This window comes from Sitophilus oryzae, unplaced genomic scaffold (assembly GCF_002938485.1).
Source record: "Sitophilus oryzae breed Bouriz unplaced genomic scaffold, Soryzae_2.0 scaffold_1502_pilon_pilon, whole genome shotgun sequence".
Classification (NCBI taxonomy): domain Eukaryota; kingdom Metazoa; phylum Arthropoda; class Insecta; order Coleoptera; family Curculionidae; genus Sitophilus; species Sitophilus oryzae.
Window position 1 is genome coordinate 1,338,668 of NW_022146173.1, and position 20,013 is coordinate 1,358,680.

Consider the following 20,013-nt stretch of genomic DNA (forward strand, 5'->3'; position numbering starts at 1 on the left):
CCAATTTATTGGTGCTGAATTACGAGGAAAAAAACAGAGAGGTATGTAACATTTATTCTTTGTAGTACTGAGGCACACACAGTGAAAAGAGACAAAAATATTTGTTTAGTATGCGAAAAAGTAACTCCAGAGCATAGCGTGAAAAAGAAAGTTTTTTTTATATATTGACACCCCCTTACTAGTTTTGATTACAACTGTGAAGTAATCTTACCAAAATCAGATAGAATAGTTGTTACCCAACAACTCTCAGCTATAAGGTTTTACCCAGGGTCACAGGGTTTTTTTTTTCTGTGTTGGTTGTTTATTTTGTGGTTTGAGTTTTTCTTTGTTCAATTAGAATTATATCTTTTGCCTTTTGTTTAGTGTGAATATGTAGAAGATACTTTTTGTTTTTGTTCTCTACTTAATTGGAATACATTTTTAGTTGTTTATTTAATATGAAGTTGTCATTTAATAACAAAACTAGTAACAGACATATCGTTAAAAAATACAATTAACTTGTACTTAATTTCTAATTTTAATATCTTGTATCGAAAAGTATCGATATTCCAAGTATCGATATTTTAGCATTCGATATATCGACATCTCGATATTTTTGCTTACGATCCGCATCGATAATAAATATCGATATTTTTAGATTATCGGAACATCCCTAGTCTAAACACCATTAGAATATATACACTTCATTTTATAGAAAATTTGTTAATTTTGAGAGCCATAAAGTAAAAACTAAAAAAAATTCCAAAATATTTTTCAAAATTCGATTCAAATTCGAGTTCGAATTCGCGATTTTTTTTTGCGAAAAAAACATCATAGACGTGTTTCTGGGGTTGAACTACCAGTTAAAATACTTGCACCTATTTCTGGGACACTCTGTTAATTTTGAAATCTCGTGCATTTTTTTTAATTTAAGATTTTTATTCAAAATGGCTATTTTTTCAAAATAAAATAAAAATAAAAAATAGAAAAAGAAATTTCAATGAAACTGGCAACATTGCTTTTCCCTCTGTCGCTGTCATGTCAAATCAAGTGTTAAAATTCTCCATAACGTCAAATATGTGTCAAAAACTACTAAAATTAAACTAAAATATTTTAAAATTTTGTGCATAATCTCCATTTTTTTTAATTTAAAACTACTACTAAAAATGGTTACTTTTTGATAAAAAAAAGGAAAATGCAAAAATCGTGTGTCAGGATAGTTCACCGGACCCCTCTAGGCCGCATTATAAATTTTACTAATTTGAAGGTAGATTTTTGCAAATAACTTTTAAATGACTATTTCAAATGAAACGAAATTCTAGACAAAAGTAAAACTTTTAACACCTCTTCAAAAAGTCAATACAATTTGCAGCTTTACAAAATTTACATGGAATTTCCTATGTTCGGTGTTCCGATGCACCACACGGTATATATTTATTTAATTAGAAACAACTCAGTCTTGAGAAACTGGTAACACCAAATTTGTTTATTTACAAGACCTAGGAGTTTTTGCTGTTTACCTTATAAAGGTGAGTAGGAATATTTTACCTTTATAAGGTAAACAGGAAATCACATTTTTTAAGATAAAAACACAATTTTCATTTATATTTATGTTAGTCTGTTTCTTACTTATGGTCTTCAATTAGTGTAAATTTTTGACAAGTTTTCGATCCTAAGGTATTAATTAATAACAAGAAACAAACTCATGGAATGTATTATAAAATATCGTAAAAATATTCTTTTCATGTTAGAACGGATATCGAAACAAAATGATCCCTAAAAAAGTCAACGAACTCAATACCGTCCGATACCATTTTTTTACACACTACCTAATCATATAAACCCCCTAAATAAACCCGAAACTAACGAATAATCCTCCCCATCTTTATACAATGTACACCTATGTACATATTGTCGTTAAGTTAAATTTTGTTTTAGTCCATGTGTGGCCTAGCCCGATCCACCTTCTCCGCGTTACCGGTACTACCTCGTTGTTTAGACTCGGGGACCGCTCTCAGTGCTTGGACAGAGAGTGCCCCGAGTGCTTTCCCTAGCTGCTGGTGCTGGCCATCGGGCTGACGGGGCTGAGGGGCGTGCAGTTGGCGTCGCGCAGGCACCCGTTGAGCGTGCAGAGGAGCTTGCGCGAGCCCGCGTGGTCCCGGTGCTCGCAGAGCCACACGCCCTGCCACGTGCCCAGGTTCAGCTTGCCCTCGGTGATGGGGATGGTGAGGGAGGAGCCCAGGAAGCAGGCCTTCACGTGGGCGGGCTGCAAACAAACATCAGGGTAATCCGGTGTTTAACCATAGAAAATTTTTGTTATTTTTAATATAAAATTCAATTAAAGTGATTAAAAAGTACTCCCTCAATACAAAAAGAAATGCAACGTAGTTACAATTGAGGAATAAATAATGAATCAAATTCTGAATACAAATTTCAATGGTTTGAAATGACGCGTAGAAAATTGTGACGTTACCTATCAGCATTTGACTGAATAGTTGACAGAGGGCGAGAGCCTCTGAAGAATAATATTATGGCGTGTCTAGTTCTCTGCTACCGTATTTACACTATATATCTTAAAATCACGTTAGATTTTTCTATTTTCATTAAAATCGTTAAAAAATACGTTTTTATGTGGGATTACTCTTTATTACCTCAACATTAAATTTACTTTTATATTTTTTACTACTAGAAATTAAAACTTAAATTTTTATAATTAACAGGTTACTGCCACTTTTATCGAAGCACTAAACACTACCAAAGTTGTTCTGATGTTCGAGGCTAGATTTGTGTTTTATGGATTTTGCGTTTGGCGTTAAATACTTTGAGTTTTCAATTTTGTTTTATTGTACCCACTTTATTATTTTTGTAATGAACGGTGCTAAAGTTTGTTTTGTGAAGGGCTGTCTAAATAACCCTGAGGGCTCTCCAGAAAAAGTTTTTATAACTGTTCCTTTGGATGGAAGCCGTCGCAGAGCCTGGTTTGAAGCGGCAAGACAACAATATGTCAGCAAAAGTACGAGATTCTGCTGTGAAGATCATTTTAACGTAAGTTCCTTAAGTTTTGTTTTACAATTAATTTTATATCTACTTTAAAATATATTTAGAAAAATGGTTTTTATTTACCTTTGTACCTGGTGGCAAACCGTGACACTTTTGATAGGTGACGTCAGAGATTGCAAAAGTGTAAATTTGAAATTCTTAATATTGATTAATTTTTTTTAAAAAATGGGATGAAATTGAAGTAAAATAAAAAAATACGAGTGTCATAAAATTGTATGAAGATTAATTATTTGCAATAAAAAAATTCTGGTTAAACTCCGGATTATAATTTCCATAGAAGGTTTGGGAATTTAGGCTGAGTAAACTTTGAAATCAGAATGTTGCCGATAAGAATACATTTGAATTTATTTATGTACTTGAAAAATGGGAATTAAAAATAGTTAAAAAAAACGGCGTCAGCGATAGCTATGAAATGAAGATCGCTGTCATTTTATATGTAAAATCGCATGTAAAATTACATGGGGAATGTCATCGATGTTCATTTCCAAGCCAACTGGGCGCCATCATATGGTTTTACGCCTGCGGCGCTTTTTTACTCTCTAGTCCTCTATTTTTTATTTTGAAGGTTGGCAACCCTACTTTAAACTCCTGTAGTTACAAAACAAAACAGAATCGGAGCTATGGTAATCGCAAAATAATTAATTTTGAGTGACAAGCGATGGCGACAGCGCTGCCAGATTGTGATGGATTTATGAGACGAATCTTAAGAGTTTTACGTTTTATTTTTAATTTAATAAATAATATTTTCAACGGTCAGGTCTTTGCGACCTGGTCGTCAGTGAGTTCGAGCCCTAAGGAGTTCAGCCACCTATGTCTGGAGACCTATTTTCCAGAAATTGTAATATACAGGGTGGCGCCTCTCATACGCCGCGGAAGCTCCAAGGAGAACGGTAGTTTATATCGAAATGAAATTTAAGCAGCGTATGTAGGTTAACTGAAAGCATTTTATAAATATATATAGAATTATACAGGGTGCCCCCAAAAAAGTTACACATCAAAGTTGCGTTTTTTCTAATATACATATATACACCCGATATATTAATTGATTTTCTGATTCTAGGAAAAAAATAACGGTAAATTTTATTAAAGAAGCATATACCTAAAATCTAAGGATATTTCATATTTTGTGAAAATGAAGAGTAAATTTTAAATTTCGATAACATAAAGCTTAATTCGATAACATAAAGCATAACTAAATTTTAGTTGACCTGGTATAGCCTGATATTTAATTACAGTAACCATTGTATGTTAAATCAAATTGAAATTTGACCCGAAAAGTTATACAGGGTGAGTCAAAATTAATATGGAACATTAGTCACTTTGAAAAGCAAGTTACATCTTTATTTTAAACGGAACACCCAGTATATTTTTCAGGTGTTCAATGGGAATCTGTATCTTCAAAATATTGTTAAGGTTACCTACCCCTCAGACAAAGATTATCCTAGATATTTTAATTTTTATGATTTTGTGTCAGTAGATCTTTATTATTTGAAAAAATCTAGGGTGGCTGTGTGATATACCTTTTATTAATTTAACAAAAATTAAAGATTGTAGAGTAAAATACTCAACGGTAATAAAAAGATACGCCATTTAAATCATATTTTAATTATTACAGAATTAAAACTAGATATAAACCTATAATTATGCGACAAAAATTAGCTAGATGAAATGAAATGCTCAATATGCTTCATTTCCTGTTAACTGCATAAAATGATTGTCTTTTCAAAAGGATCTTTTCATTTTAAAAGGCATATGTGGAGTTCTACCTCGAAAAGCAGCTACAATAATTTCTCTCATGTTGTCGACAACAGTTGGTCGAGTTTTGTAAACAACTGTGTTTAACATATTCCCATAAAAAAAACCAGACTAGATAAAATCAGGAGCTATAAGTATTCTATTAATTGGTGAATGCACGCTGCATTCACCATCAATTCTCTCTGATGTAGGATAAGTTTCCATTTAGGGCAAATTTCTTTGAATTTTTTTTGTTCTAACTGACACAAAATGATAACTAGTTGCTAAAGTTGGACTAATTACACAGCTATGTTGAAGTAACGTACGTTGTAGATCACCAGCCATCTAGATTTTATCAAATAATAATGATCTACTCAGATCAAAGTATGTAAATGAAAATATCTAGGAAAATCTTTGTTTGAGGGGTAAGCAACCTTGATAGTATTTTGAAGAGACATGAATTCTCCATTGAATATCGGAATAATATACTGGGTGTTCCATTTAAAATAAAAGAGTAACATGCTTTTAAAGGTGACCAATATTCAATATTAATTTTGTCTCACACTGTATAACTTTTTGGATCACGTTTTAATTTGTTTTAAAGTACAATAGTTAATTTAACTACCTATTAGGCTATACCAGGTAAATTCCAATTTAGGTAGCTTTTATTGTAATTTAAAAATTGTTCTTTATTTCTAGAAAATCTTAAATATCGATAGAGAGAAAAACCTTACATTTTAGTCATATACTTCTCTTATAAAACTTACGTTTATTTTTCTGCCAGAATCCGAAAATCAATTAATATATAGGGTATTCCATTCCCAAAAACACAACTTTGATATGTAACTTTTTTTGGGGACACTCTGTAGAACTCTTTATATTTTTAAAAAGTACTCTGAATTAACCTAGACATGTTCACACAAAATTTCATTTCAATACAAACTGTCGTTCTCCTTGGAGCCTCCGCGGCGTATGAGAGGCGCCACCCTGTACATATATTTTTTATAAATAGATCATATAATTCTTACATTCTTACATTCAAACAAAATTACGTTGGTTTATTAAGTTGGCCACCATTAGACAGGATCTATTAAATATTAATCTTACCATATCATCAGGTCCTTCACAAGAGTGTCTATAAGGTAAACCTTCTGGAACAATTTTGTTTAACATCATCTCCATATCATCTCTAACATCCGGATCCCAACTTTCATTTAGCGCCAAACTTGCACTAGTATGAAGAACTAAAAAATCAGTTATATTAATACGTCTTAAAAACTCTATTAAACATACATATTTTACTAAATGAAGAAGCTTACATTTAATATTAAAATTGTCTTATTACCTACTATTAAAAGATAAACCAATATCGTGAACAGATAAGCTACAATTCTCAAATTGTTTTAAGTAGCTTACAAAATTATACATATAGTAGTGTTGACAAATAAAATATTAAGCAAATAAGAATAATCCTAATTAGAACAGTGTTATGTATTTACATTCTACATACAGCAAACATAAAAATGCTTCAAAAATAACAAATGTTGAGGTTTTTGAAAAGTCATCTAATGTACGGGCATAATAATGTATTATTTTTCAGGAATGTCATTCATAAATTATTCAGTGTTTACAAAGCAATAATGAGAGAGCCAAGAAAAAGGGCTATAAAAATGTTCTATTCCCAAAATATGTTCATCCATTTTACTCTAGTAAAAAAATATAAAAATTTCTGTGTTGTCATGTTTTACACAAGACAATAATTGTGAAAATTAAAATAAACTAGCTAAGAGCTAGTTCTACAGCAGTAATGTATTACTTTGTAGAAGCATTTTAAATACAAATTAGATGGTTGAGGCATTTTACAAGTGAACGTCAGGCAAAATGTAAATATAATAAAATAAATTTATAAAAAATACAGTTTTTGAAATCTTAATTCGATGATACAAATGATATTTAATGATTTAGTAGGTCAATCCATATGTTGTATGCCTTGCATGATAAGATATTTAAATTAAAGCGTGAAAATCATGTTTTATATTAACACATTTTGTAATTTTATGAATATAATTCTTGAAAACTTATTGTTATATAATAGAGCCAATTGAATACAAATTAAATTTATTAGCGGTTATTTATAAATAGATAAATGCGGCTATGCAAAGACTATTGATAGAAAAACCACCTATTTTTTCCTAATGTGAGAAAAATGCTGTCAAATGCGAAAAAATCCGACAGCAAAGAGCACTTACTTTGGACGTGACAGAGCCCTATCGCGAACTGCGATAGCTCGGGAATCTGCCTCAAAATCTCCTCGGTCACCAAATGTACGCCCCGGTGTTGGGGCCTCAAATTTATCTTCTTCTGAAACCAGGCCGAATTACTTTGGATAATTCTGGCCGAAGAAGCCATGTTTGACTTGCCACTGCCGCTGTCGGTCGCCAGTTTGAACGTTTTTATCGTCGCGCCGATCACAAACAACCAAAAGCCACTGATACACTTATAAACCGCAGGTCCATTATTATCATGAGCAACTCATTGGCGAATTGTTAATAATATATCTAGAGAAAAACAAAAAAAAGTTACAAGAACTCTCCTCTCCTAACCGCAGTACGAGCGGCTCGTGTCTGACATTTCGGCGGCGATCGGGCGTTTCCGGACGGGCGCGGACCGAGTCGCGCCAATTTCAAATTCTCACCCCGTGCGATCTTCGGTATTTCGAGGGAGACTTTTTAGTTTTAGCGTGCGGAACTGGACTGGATTCGGGGTAGAATGGGGGAGGAATCCCTAGACAGTAAGACCAATCGAAAAACAGATTAGGATCGTTTAATTAATCCGTTTTTCATGTGGCGAGCAAATAATAAAAATGGACGTGGGCGTGTGGCTTAATAATTATGGAATAGGGAGCATTAGGGAGCGGTTGAATAGAATCCAAGGTTCTTTTTATGTTCCTCGGTGCGAGGAAGGGTATTTAACCTAAAGACAGGCGACCCTTTGCGCTTTTAGCGTTTCGTGTACGAGCTAAAACGAAATATCGGTATATAAGTAAAAAGAACATTGGAAAAATGTCTTCGGCTACTTTTGAAGCGAATCCTAACAGCGAAAACGAACCCTGGATCGAAAAGCCCGCTTTTGAGGGGCTCAAATTTCGTATTTGGCATATTATGTTTTTTTGCGTGTGTGCTTTTGGGGTTTTAGGTGAGTAGACATACATATCCTTAGTGTGCGACGATGAAAACATATTCAAGTGCGATTTATCTGCTTTCATTAATTTTATGTAGAGCAATTAGCTATTTTATTACGGTTTTCAATGTTTCACGCTAATTGCATGTGTGTTTGTCACGCAAACAATTAGCCTAATACTCTATTATGTCTTAAGAATACAGGGTGGTCCGAACTGTATTCCGGAAACTTCGGTAGCAAATTCTGCAGATAAAAATAAGTAAAAAACTTCGTATAAATGTATGTCATAAAATATTTAGTTTCGGAGATACAGGGTATAGAAGTTTCAAATTTATTATGATTTTTTCCAAATAATTTACGAAGTAACGTCAATATTTGGATAAAAATTGGTGTCTGGGATATTTTTGACATGAGAAATTTTATTTTGATGTCAATATGACTCCTATTTGTAAGGGGCGCCACTACATGTGTTTTAACTGTTTTGAAGAGTAATAACTTTTTGTCCAGAGCATAACTAATGAGTGAAAAAATCAATCAGTAGGAGTCATATTGACATCAAAATCAAATTTCTTAGGTCAAAAAAATTCCAGACACCAATTTTCATCTAAATATTGACGTCACGTCAGAAATTACTTGGAAAAATCGAAATAAAAATGAAACTTCTACACCCTGTATCTCCGAAACTAAAGCATTTTAGAACATACTATATTTATACGAACTTTTTACTTATTTTTGTCTGCAGAATATGCTGCCGAAGTTTCCGGAATACAGTTCGGACCACCCTGTATGGTGACCCAAGTTTTTGTAAAGACTTTTAAAGGCGATCGAAATATTGTTACGACTTCTGTGAGTCCTTATAATAAAATAGTCGATAATACACTTACTTAACTAATTTATTAAACAATGAGAAACTAAAATTTACTAGTTCAATAATACAAAAATACATATCCTTACATTGTTATTCCTCCATAGATTGTTATATTGATAGATTTTTAATTAACGTCATATTTTTTGCTGTTTTTAAATATTAGAGAAGCACAGCATTTATTATAGCACAGAATATTAGAGTTATCGGGAAATGTGATACTTTAACAACAGCAAAAATATAACGTTAATCAAAATTATATTATACATAGATAGCCATCTATGACCATCTATCAAAGAATGCAATCGAAATTATACTACCATAGATTTTTTTTTATTTTTAGGACATATAGGAATAACTAGGAATATATTTTCTAATTTTTTCTAAAACGATTTGTAAATTTGGAACAGTATAAACGGGATTAAACATTTTACAAGCAAACATTTTTATGAAGAATGCGTTTTTCTCAAAATGTCAATAAAAAAGTTTTTCCTCTTGTAAAGACAATCCGGGGATATACTGTAGATACAACGAGGTAATAATAATTATTACTTCGCTGTAATAAATTGTAAATATACAGTGTTGTGTGTTCACCACATACGACACGTAGTATTGTAGCTAAACGATTAGATTTTTACGAATTGTAAGTTTTGGGTTCGTTGAAGGACTATTAGAGCTACAATTTAAAAATATTTTTACAAGATACAGAGTGATACTTAAACAGTTTTTTTATTCTTTTTTAATGAAATAAACGAACTATACCGACAATATTAGTATCTGTACTCTTTAAAAATTTGTTACATCTTTAAAAATAATCTAAAATGTCAATATTCCATGGGTATATTGATAACTGAGGTCTAAATTATAAGAAAATACAACTTTGATATTTTTTATTTACTTGGGACACTCTGTATTTTGTAAAAATATTTTTAAATTGTAGCTCTAATAGTCCTTCAACGAACCCAAAATTTACAATTAGCAAAAATCTAATCGTTTAGCTACAATATACTCCGTGTCGTATGTGGTGAACAACCCTGTAAATTATTTATAATTTGTTGTATTTTTTAGTTGTGCTGATTTGTTGTTGCGTCAGGATCAGGATACCCCGAACGAAGCAAGAGATCGAAGCTGACTACAAGCGAAAAAAAATCACGACAAAATTTCGAAAAAGACTGAAATTTATCAGTAACCAAGAAATGGAGGCTATAAACCTTCAAAAAGGTACAATGGATGTGTAGTAAATGTGAGAATGGGCTTTAAAAACAAAACGTATATTCTTATTATACTCTATGATCAAAAAAACGGCGTCTCATGACCATATAATTTGACAGTAATTTTCAGTTTCCAGCCAACTGCGACGCCGTTTTTTTTCAGTCATATAGTACAATTAAATGTTAGGGTTTTTATTTATTCCTTAGGGCCGGTTCTACAAAGCAAGTACCGTATGATAAAAAAATGGCGTCCAGTTGGCTTGGAAATGACGATCGATGACATTCCTTATATAATTTTACATATAAAATGACAGCGATTTTCATTTCATAGCCATAGCTGACGCCGTTTTTATTCGATCATACGGTATATACCAGGGATAACCAATTCTTAGAATATCTATTAAAATTTCCGTTGAAAAGGTATAAAATGTTCGGAGAATAATTATTCCGAATTTATACTCGTTTTGTAGAATCAGTTCTTAGACTAAGAATAAAAAATTGGCGCCGGGAGGCACGTATAGCCGCCCATACTAAAATATGTTAATAAAAAGTTGGTAGGCAGTTCTTTTAGTTTCAAAGTAAAGGAATTTTTCCAATTTTTTTATCTCAAAAACTGCGACTTTGGCTGATTTTGATGTTATTACAAATTTTGTTGCAAATATTATTCCTAATCTTAAATTGAAAACCGCGTTTCGCTAGCTACTGTAATTTTGGAGTTACGATTTTTAAAAATTTTTAACCCTCTCCCATGCCCCCTTACCAGCCCCCCACCCCCACCAAAAACTAATGGCCAGATTCTCGGGTGCCACAGTATTTTTGTGCCAAATTTGGTTAAAATCGCTTTAGCGGTTGCAGACAGACAGACAGACAGACAGACAGACAGACACCATGAAAATATTTTGTATTTAGGTCATTTATGACCCAAATAACTCATTTTGAGTGAAATTAAAAAATCTTTTTTTTGTCGATCTTAATAGCCTACCATACCTATTGGTATGGTCGGCTAAAAAATATTATATTCAACTTTATATTTTATAATTAGTGGTGTACTCAGATATATGGAATTATTATTTAAATATTACTTCTTTCTGATTTTTTAGCTCTAGAAATAATAATAGAAGCAGACTACAAACCTGAGGATGATGCTGACGTGTTTGTAAATCCCAATGTAACAGAAAACCAACACTTGGTGCCATCAAGTACGACAAACTTCGGTGATAAAGTTTCAAAAGTCATTTCTATGGGAAGGATTTTGAAAAGCCAGAATATCAAATACTAGGAATAATCTATGTCATTATGATTAGGATTAAATTAGGGTGTTTATTAAACATTAATAGAAATAGAATAATTGAAAGTACTTATTTTTTGTATTTCTCAGCTTTTATTATAATAATATAGAAATAAGAAATATACAGCTGTTTGGTATTGGAAAAAAGTGCTAAAGATTGAAAAAATTAAATAAATACCTATTTAAGAGTAAATTGATGCTAGAGTGTGAAAAATATGCAAATTGTTAATGCAATTTTATCTTAAATAATAATTTAATTTTGATAAAAAAGTTTTAGTGGGTATATTTATATAAAATAGGTTTTTTAATTTACCAAATTAAATTTAAAGGTTTCGATATATCAAAATAGTTGTATCAAGTATTGACAAATTCCTTTACATAATCTTTTGGTATATGATACATTATTTCTAATAGGTGGGTCTTTGATAAGGTGAGAGTGGTCATCATACAGAGTGGTCCGAAAATATACATTTACGACGTTTTTTACGTAAAAAAGGTCTCTTGGTAAAAATCGCTACGAGTAATGGTTCTCGAGATATTTGGAATCGAAATTATCAATACCTGTCATCATTGACAAAAATTAACACGTTGACTAAATAGTTATTAGACTAAAATCATAAATTTGAAATGTTTTTGTGCCAAAAGTTCAACAGAAACGGTTTTATCATCATTTTTTCGCAGAAAAATTTATGATTAATTTAGAAAACTAAAAATTTCCCAAGTATATTATTTCATTCAAATAACTATCTACTCAACGCGTTTATTTTTTTGTCAATAATGACATACATTCACTATTTCCATTCTAAATATCTTGAGAACGGTTTCTCGTAGAGTCAAAAAAGTCCCAGACACCAACTTTCATCCAAATATTGGCGTTACTTCAAAAATTATTTGGAAAAAATCGGAATAAAAATGAAACTTCTACACACCGTATCTCCGAAACTAAGCATTTTAGGATAAACATTTATACGATTTTTTTACTTATTTTTATCTGTAGAATATGCTGCCGAAGTTTCCGGAATACAGTTCGGACCACCCTGTATATAAAATATTTTAAAAAGTACTTAATGAATGAGTGATGAACTTTACTGTATTGCCATTTTTAAACAGTTCCTCTAAAAATTACCTGTTAAATTTTATTTTAGATACTAAATAAATTGACACATAATTATATGATTTAAATAAAACATGATAGTAGACATGAATTTTATTTATTTCTAAAAAGTACTTTATTAATTGCATTAAAGCGAATAAGGAATACAAAAATAATCAGTAGAAATCTTACATATTAAAGAGCTTAGAAGAATTACTACTTAGGTATAGAACACGTAAGTGTTCAAATTAAATACATTTTAAACAATAAATATTTTTTTACGAAAAGAATAAAATGAGTATCTTATTCTTTAAATAATTTACCTTTGGCAATTTTTGTCCAGGTAGATTTTGCTTGATTTGTGCCTAAAGTACAACCTATACGTTGAATCAAGCTTCACCGACAACATTTCTTCTTAACCTAAATTACGATTTTATACTACAATCTCGTTGCTGGATATCTTGTGCGGTCCAGGACCTTTGTCCTTTATCTTCGTTTGGACGGTTTGAAAGGTAGATCGGATTTCGTCAAGAGTAGTACCTAATCCTGACTTGATGCTGTTGAATTCTTGCGATAATAGACCTAGTTTTCCCAGGAGGAAGTTTAGATTTTCGTCTACTTCCGTCATTCTACCGGTTATTAGACTAACCTGGAACCAAATGATATGTTTTATTTATTTATTATTACGATAAGTGTTTTTAAAGTGAATATAAATAATAAAAACGTAACTTTGTCATATAAGTATATAATACTCCTATATGGCTAGTATACCGGGTAGTGCATCGTCGTTGGAAACATAGGAAGAGAAGGAGTGTTTTGATTGGGGGCTTTTACCTAGACCAACCTTTCACTACATTTCGTCACATGAAAAAATAAAAAACATCTATATTTGTAGGATTCGAACCTACCCAACTAGCAAATAATATAATAGTTCCCAGTCCTTTATAGTGGCACCAATGGAATGTATAGTCGCCAGCGCCGCGATCGGTGTAGCATAATGCTCCAATTAAGTGGCAATTTGGTGGCGCAGGGAACTTTCTTGGAAAAATCACTTTATGGTTCCAAAGAATCGTTGACCATGTAGTTCCAAAAAAGTTACTGTTTCTATAAAGTCGCCTTTGGGTAGCTACAATTGTCACTTTATCAATCCGAAGATTTTAAAGGTCCAAACGGGTAGGGTTGGCCTAATATGTTATTGTTCCCGGTACTTTGTGGAAGCATATGAAACTATAAAGTATTTTTCGGACTAAACGGCCATATTTTTTTATGAACTTTTAGACGAATAGCCAAATGGTTCAAACATTATGCGTTTTTAAGCTAAATATACCTAGATTAAAGCTTTTTTCCTTACTTATTTTGTTATTTCTGACGGTGGACTAATATTTTAAAGTTTGATCCCGGTTTCAAGCAAATTATTATTATTTTTTAATTACAAACATGAGTTTCTATTGCAAATAATATAATAATTTGTAATATTTTGAAAGGCGCTCAAAAATTTTGTTATATAAACCCACTATTTTATTCAGTAAAGTTGATTGCGTTTTGGAATTTACCTAAAAAATGCGTTAAAATCGCACGGTAAATAACAAATAACGAAAAAATAATAATGGCTTCCGTAATTATTTTCCATCATAACATTTATTTTTATGAAATGTGAAATTGCATGAAGAGGTCGCTGCGAATGAAGTTCAACAGTTTAACGAAAGTTCCACATGTCGGTGGATAACACTTGGCTGCCACGAACCCGCGACTAGGCAGCTTCGTAACGGATAAGTCGCATTCACCAGTAGGCTACTTTATAGCAACACATCATAGTAACTCTTTTAGTGGCAAAAACTACCAAAGATACTACCCGGCTACTCAAAATCTTTCCTCATTTTGGTCGTTGGTTACTTAGAAGCTACGAATATACGACGTAGCCGCCGATGGTCACCGCCCACTTTGTAGTGGCTTTGATAGTAGCAGTTACGTATCTGCCACTATAAATGCTAGTTGGGCAGTACAACTCGATCCGGAAGAGACCGTCTTACCAATAAAGCCGCAGCTGCTGTTGCAACTAGGCTATAGCTATAATATATATTGTGATTTCTTGGGCGCTAGCCGCTTGTGTGGTTGGTCAACAAAATTCTAGAATGGTGAAGAAATTCACCAGAACAGAGACAAGTGAAGAACTTGATACCACGAAGCAAAGACAGAAAGACAGTCAACGCTGTAGTGGCTCTAAAGCCAAGCCCGCACTATAGACGGGTGGAGGGAAGCTTGTCGGGTAGAGGGTGAAGGTTAATGGGTAGAGGGTAATATGCCTTGTACGCAGTAGTGGACGGAAAATTATTAAAACAATAACCAATCTAATCAAGTTCAGTTGCAAATTGAAGCTCTCGTGAGTGTCTTTAGTAGTTAGTTTTTCGTTTGTCTTCTGCTCTGTGACAATTCTTATGTGAACTTTGTAAATATGGCAAATAAGAAGATGTGGGTGCATGAGTATAACTTGCATAGAGACCATGATGGAGAATTTTTGCGAGTTTACAAGAAAATGCGAAATTACCCTGACAATTTTTTAAATTATGCACGTATGATTGTAAAATCGATTGATTTTCTACTTAATAAAGTTCAAGACAAATTAGAAAGGATGTCTACAAACTTCAGAGAAGCAACTTCTGCAGAACAACGCTTGTGCATTACAATTTTTCTTCTATTTTTAGACCAGAACTACTTTACGCCTGACTGAAAATATCGAACACGACTGATCCTCAAGTGGCTCGCTTGGCGAGTTGCTTTGTGGCTTAAGTTGGTGGGGGATTGCACTGCGGCTGGTTTGGATAAAATCGCATGTTACGGAAACATACCTCGCGGGTTACTAGGAGGGTCGCTTGGCGCCTCGATACACACTACCTTCCAGGTAACTTGCTTGCACTGCGGCCTCAGCTTTAGGGTCTACTAACAGGGCATCGTAAGCTGAATAGGCATCTAAAGCTAATGGGATTGACAGACGAAGCCATTTGCAGGTTCTGTCAATCTGAAGGAGAAACGACAGAACATATTTTTATGTATGTCGGTGTGACAGTCTGGCAAATGAGATGCAGTTTTGACAGAGAGCTATATGGAGGGTTCAGTCTCCAAGTTGATAGACTTTTTGAAGGATAGGACTGGAGAATATAACCTAAGGATCCGTTGGAGATAACCACCTCAAAGAATTTAATCTAATATAATCTGGATTAAACATAAAAACTATTAAAATAGAGTAAATAAGATCAAAAATTTTTTTTTTCAATATATTCATTGTTACCTTTCCTTTCATGGTATCCATCACATCCAAGGATCCAGTGACGTAAGTATCAGTTTGGTTTTGCAGTTTGTTTAGTGTATCCGTGCTAGCCGTCATTTGCTGGTGCATGATGCCAATTTGACGCCACACCCGACCTATTTCTTCTTGTATTTTTGACGTTAGATTAGTTAAAGCTCCAGATTCTTCATCTAGAATGGAGGATTCAAAGTTATCGAACCTATAACGAAAATCCAGTTCAGTTTAAAATAATCGTCGTCGAAAATAGGAATAAAGTAGCTAGTAGCTAGTAGAAATAATCTCGAAAATAGGAATAATGTGAAACCTAAATCTAAATTGGGATGTCTAAGATTTTTACACTCTCAGGGATTTTATTATTGACTATTTTTAAATGAAAAACTTGTGCACAATCTCTTTGTGTATGATACACTATTTCTAATAAGCGATTATGTTAACAACTGTCATTATACCTGTCGTTAAATCCTTGTGCTATTTCGTTGGTTCCATCCTTGATATGTTTGGAAACTTCATTGACTATCTGATGGATTCCGTACTCAACACGACGTTTCGTATCGAGAATACCATCGGCAGTTTGCATGATAACCTTGTCTAATTTGCCCAACTCTTGAATTTCAGATCTAAAGAACATATTAGTAATGAGATAATTAGTTATAGGTATCTACGATGTTTGAAAAACTTTTTTTGGATGGGATGAAATACTCCTTTTGGAAAAAAGATAAATCTCACATTAGACAGAACTGTATTAGATACTTTGTAAATCTAATGGTAGGGAAACGTTGCAATTACAACTACAAACGCGTCCACATACGCTCGTTTCTTTAGCACCCTGTGCCTGTGCGCTATTTAACCTACACTATACAGGGTGCCAAAATATAGTGTATCTAACTTCAGTGGGTGTTCTAAAGATAAAAATAAAACAAAAAGTTTCTATGAACATATGCCCTAAAATGCTCTCCGAAGAAGTTACAGCCGAAATGGTAAATGAAAATAATATGGTAAGAAAATATTTTTAAGAACATTAGTAAACCGTTTTTCTTGAAATTTGGCACAGTTACACACATTTTAATGCCAAAGCGAATGGTGATAGTGTAAATTTCCGTAACAGCCCTGAAAGAATACTGTCATTTATGGTAGAGAGTACTACCACATATTAGATATCCTATAAGTATACAGATAAAAATCTTGTCCCTAATTTGTGGTACGAAAATTGTTTTTTATGACGATGTGCAAACGAGTCAAATTTCCTGTGCGCAAAAATAAACTCGCGTAAAATAACAATAAACAGCGTAATAGAGAGATATCGCTAAACCGAATAGCGTGCATGGACATTTATAGTTATCGGATCGAAAAGAATTCTGATCGCGTCGCGTCCGCTATTTAAACTTAACCTAACTTTGAATTTAAAACTTTGAAATTGTTTTGTTTACTGGTTATTTTAAAACTAAAGGGCTAAAGTGCTTATTTCCAGTGCTTTATTGTTCAACGTCTGCCAGTGGATTTAGGGCAACAAGCAACACATTCTCTTAGAAGGGCTAAGTCGTCATCTGCTGTAAACCTAAGACTCTTTATAGGTTCTTTATAGTTCTTATTGGAAGAGGTGGACCAAACCAATCCATATTTTGGGCCATATTTATTTAATTAAAACTAATCCCAGCTTACTTAAATATCAAATTACCTAATAAATCTAAAGCAATAATTCAAAACAATTCAAACATAACCTAAAATAAAAGATCTCGCCGGCCGGCTCCGGTTGTCAAATACCCGCACATGCCCATTTAAGCAATTTTTAAACGTGATCAGAGGTAATTTAGAAAGAGCTCTTGGTGTAATTGATCCGCAAATTACGTCAGGCGGTAACGTTATTAGCGGGTGTTGCGTTAAAAATTGATTCGCGCATATCGTAACCATGATAAGGTACGCGTAAATACTGGATGACGCTATTCGGTTTTCCGATATCTCTCTAATAACTGTGCCGGTCAGGCGCTGTGCACAATTTTAGAGGCCATAAGTGGGCGTGCTATGTGCGCAAACTAGTAACCTAACTAGTGCCCGATTCCGAAAATTGGAACCACGAAAAACAATAAAGAAAAAACAAAGATTATAATCTGTATAATCTGTGGTACTACTGGTGGTACTTCTTTTATCCAAGATACCAACGTTAGATACACTATTTTTTGACACCCTGTATTTGTTTGTAAATACGCGCAAATAAACTGTGAGTTTGACAAAGCGTGCTTGATCATTAAATGTTATGATCTTGCTGGACTGAGCTCGTACTAAGCCTCGAGGTGCTGCAACATAGTAGAGCGGCGAGGAATAGCGAGGTACTTGCAAATTTATTATTTTCATTTGCTTATTGATAATTTAAAATGTTAACGGTGGCTAAAATTCTGGGCAGTAGTGTCGCAAATATTTGGTTGATTCGAAACTAATAAACCAGAAGGTGTAGTGTACATGAAATTTTTAATGAAACGATGAAAACAAAATTATTTGAATCGATCTCGCCCCTCGATCTAACCGCCCAAGCAGATCGCTTCACTAGGTTCACGTACTTGTCTTCACAGGTTTGTTTTGGACGCGATGTCGTGCTGCTTGCTCGCCGCTAGCCTCGTCGCTTCACTGTGTTCTTAGCCTTAAAAGTTTTTACAATAAAAATAGGTAAAATCGATTAAATGGACAGCGTAAAGAGACACGAACTCACCTGATATCACCATAATTCTTAGCAAAACTCTCAGTTAAATGTGAAGTTATTTCTGTCAACTCGTTGAATGACGTCTTCACCAGCTCCTGGTGCTTCACTGCTTCAGACTTGATTTCCATAATACTGTTTTCTAGCGACTGGACTGAACTTCCTGGTATCGTGCCAGATGGCGACTGTCTGGCTTCTTCCAGTCTATGTTCCAGTTTGTGTAATGTGGTGTTGTGAGCGTATTCGTGGTCCAATCTATCTGGAAGTTTGCTGATTGAAACCAGGACGCCTTTGACATTGTTCAGGATTTCGTTGACTTGAAGTTTTTGATTTGCCAGTTCTATAATACCAGAGTAAAATTTCTGTTAATAAATTGCGATTTTTTAATATACAGAAATTTTCGAAAAAACCTTGGGGCACTTGGTAGTATGGTATTTTTAGTTGTGCATTCACTTCAACAAAAACTGTTTATATAGGGCGTGTCATGTAATAGTAAACTAAGTTTTATATTTTAAATGTAACACTCTGTTCAGGAGTATCCCGTTTTACGCTCAATCTACGATAGTAAATGCACATGTTTGATAAATAACATTTCTACGAGTGTGTGAACATTAATACAGGGCCCGGCAATAGTGCGTCGGGCATCTGTGGCTTCTAGAATAAAAAAAACTTGGGAATTATGTTTAAACCTAAAGTATGTACTAAGATGTCTTTTTGGAAAATATATTAACTTCTATAAGATGGCTCTAAAAGTGTGAGTGGGTCGGAATGAGTTTTTAACACCCTGTATATTATTGAATTTTTGGTTTCCTTTCATATCACTTTACTATTAACTATTATTTATAATCCTAAGATATGAGTAAATATATTTCGATAATTTCAGAGATATTAATAAATAAATAAAAAATATATTTTTTTCAACCTTTCTTAAAAAAAATATTAAAAATACAAGAACTGTCCTGAAATCAAAACTGTATTAGGTATTTACCTTAGATCGTCTGTACTTACTATGCTATAAATATGGTAATGGTAAATCATACAGGATGTTCAAAATTCTACGCCAAACTTTCTGAAATATACAATAATTTTTCTTCGTTTTTTTTTTAAATGTAGTGAATTAAAAAATGAACATTTTTTATAATTAGAGTATTACGAAATTTTTAACGGTTTCGTAAATATTCGCGGTTTTATATTTCATATGGCATTTTTCACGGTAAATGTTTATCAAAGCCATCCAGTGATTTTTCTCTCATATTTTACCATTGAAAGCGCCATATGAAATAATACTGCCTGTATTTGCGAAACCGTTAAAAATTTTGAAATACTTCAAATACAAAAAATGTTCATTTTTTTAACTCTCCATCAAATAAAAAATATACGGGGTGTTCTATTAAAAAAAACAAAGAAAAATTATTTAAAAAAAAAAGAAAGTTTGGCGTAGAATTTTGAACACCCTGTATGATTCAAGATTACGATATTTATAACAAAGTAAGTAGAGATCATCTAAATTAAATATCTAATATCGTTTTGATTTCATGGACAGTTCTTGCATTTTTATACCTTTTTTGAGAAAAGCTGAAAAAAATATTTTTTTGTTTTTATTTATTAAT

At 33.0% G+C, this 20,013-nt stretch overlaps 3 protein-coding genes across 3 annotated transcripts in view; 1 reads left to right on the plus strand and 2 right to left on the minus strand.

Annotated features, from left to right (window-relative positions):
• Window positions 1–945: 945 nt before the first annotated feature.
• LOC115878238 (UPF0047 protein YjbQ) lies at window positions 946–7,392 on the minus strand. Its single transcript, XM_030894666.1, has 3 exons — window positions 7,023–7,392; window positions 5,881–6,017; window positions 946–2,245 (listed from the first exon to the last, which is right to left on the minus strand). Exons 1-3 carry the CDS (start codon window positions 7,180–7,182, stop codon window positions 2,030–2,032), a joined length of 513 nt encoding a protein of 170 aa, XP_030750526.1. The 5' UTR covers window positions 7,183–7,392; the 3' UTR covers window positions 946–2,029.
• Window positions 7,393–7,540: 148 nt separating this feature from the next.
• Window positions 7,541–11,399, plus strand: LOC115878239. Its single transcript, XM_030894667.1, has 3 exons — window positions 7,541–7,968; window positions 9,887–10,039; window positions 11,130–11,399. Exons 1-3 carry the CDS (start codon window positions 7,836–7,838, stop codon window positions 11,306–11,308), a joined length of 465 nt encoding a protein of 154 aa, XP_030750527.1. The 5' UTR covers window positions 7,541–7,835; the 3' UTR covers window positions 11,309–11,399.
• A 1,113-nt stretch (window positions 11,400–12,512) lies between these two features.
• Window positions 12,513–20,013, minus strand: part of LOC115878240 (intracellular protein transport protein USO1) — a 39,280-nt gene continuing 31,779 nt past the window's right edge. Inside the window, exons 6-9 of the mRNA XM_030894668.1 lie at window positions 18,416–18,743; window positions 16,164–16,331; window positions 15,697–15,913; window positions 12,513–13,059 (exon numbers count right to left, since the gene is read on the minus strand). Coding sequence (XP_030750528.1) covers window positions 12,844–13,059; window positions 15,697–15,913; window positions 16,164–16,331; window positions 18,416–18,743 — 929 coding nt within the window. The 3' untranslated portion in view covers window positions 12,513–12,843. The remainder of the gene's footprint in view (window positions 13,060–15,696; window positions 15,914–16,163; window positions 16,332–18,415; window positions 18,744–20,013) is intronic.

Bases quoted from the DNA above. Each gene is read 5' to 3' on its own strand.
- LOC115878238 (XM_030894666.1), bottom strand. From the start codon at position 7,182: ATGGCTTCTTCGGCCAGAATTATCCAAAGTAATTCGGCCTGGTTTCAG. The intron at 6,018-7,022 runs GTAAGTGCTCTT...CTGATTTTTTAG, and splicing joins AGGGCTCTGTCACGTCCAAA to TTCTTCATACTAGTGCAAGT. The intron at 2,246-5,880 runs GTAAGATTAATA...GTTTGTTTGCAG, and splicing joins GTGAAGGACCTGATGATATG to CCCGCCCACGTGAAGGCCTG.
- LOC115878239 (XM_030894667.1), top strand. From the start codon at position 7,836: ATGTCTTCGGCTACTTTTGAAGCGAATCCTAACAGCGAAAACGAACCC. The intron at 7,969-9,886 runs GTGAGTAGACAT...TGTATTTTTTAG, and splicing joins GTGTGCTTTTGGGGTTTTAG to TTGTGCTGATTTGTTGTTGC. The intron at 10,040-11,129 runs GTACAATGGATG...CTGATTTTTTAG, and splicing joins GGCTATAAACCTTCAAAAAG to CTCTAGAAATAATAATAGAA.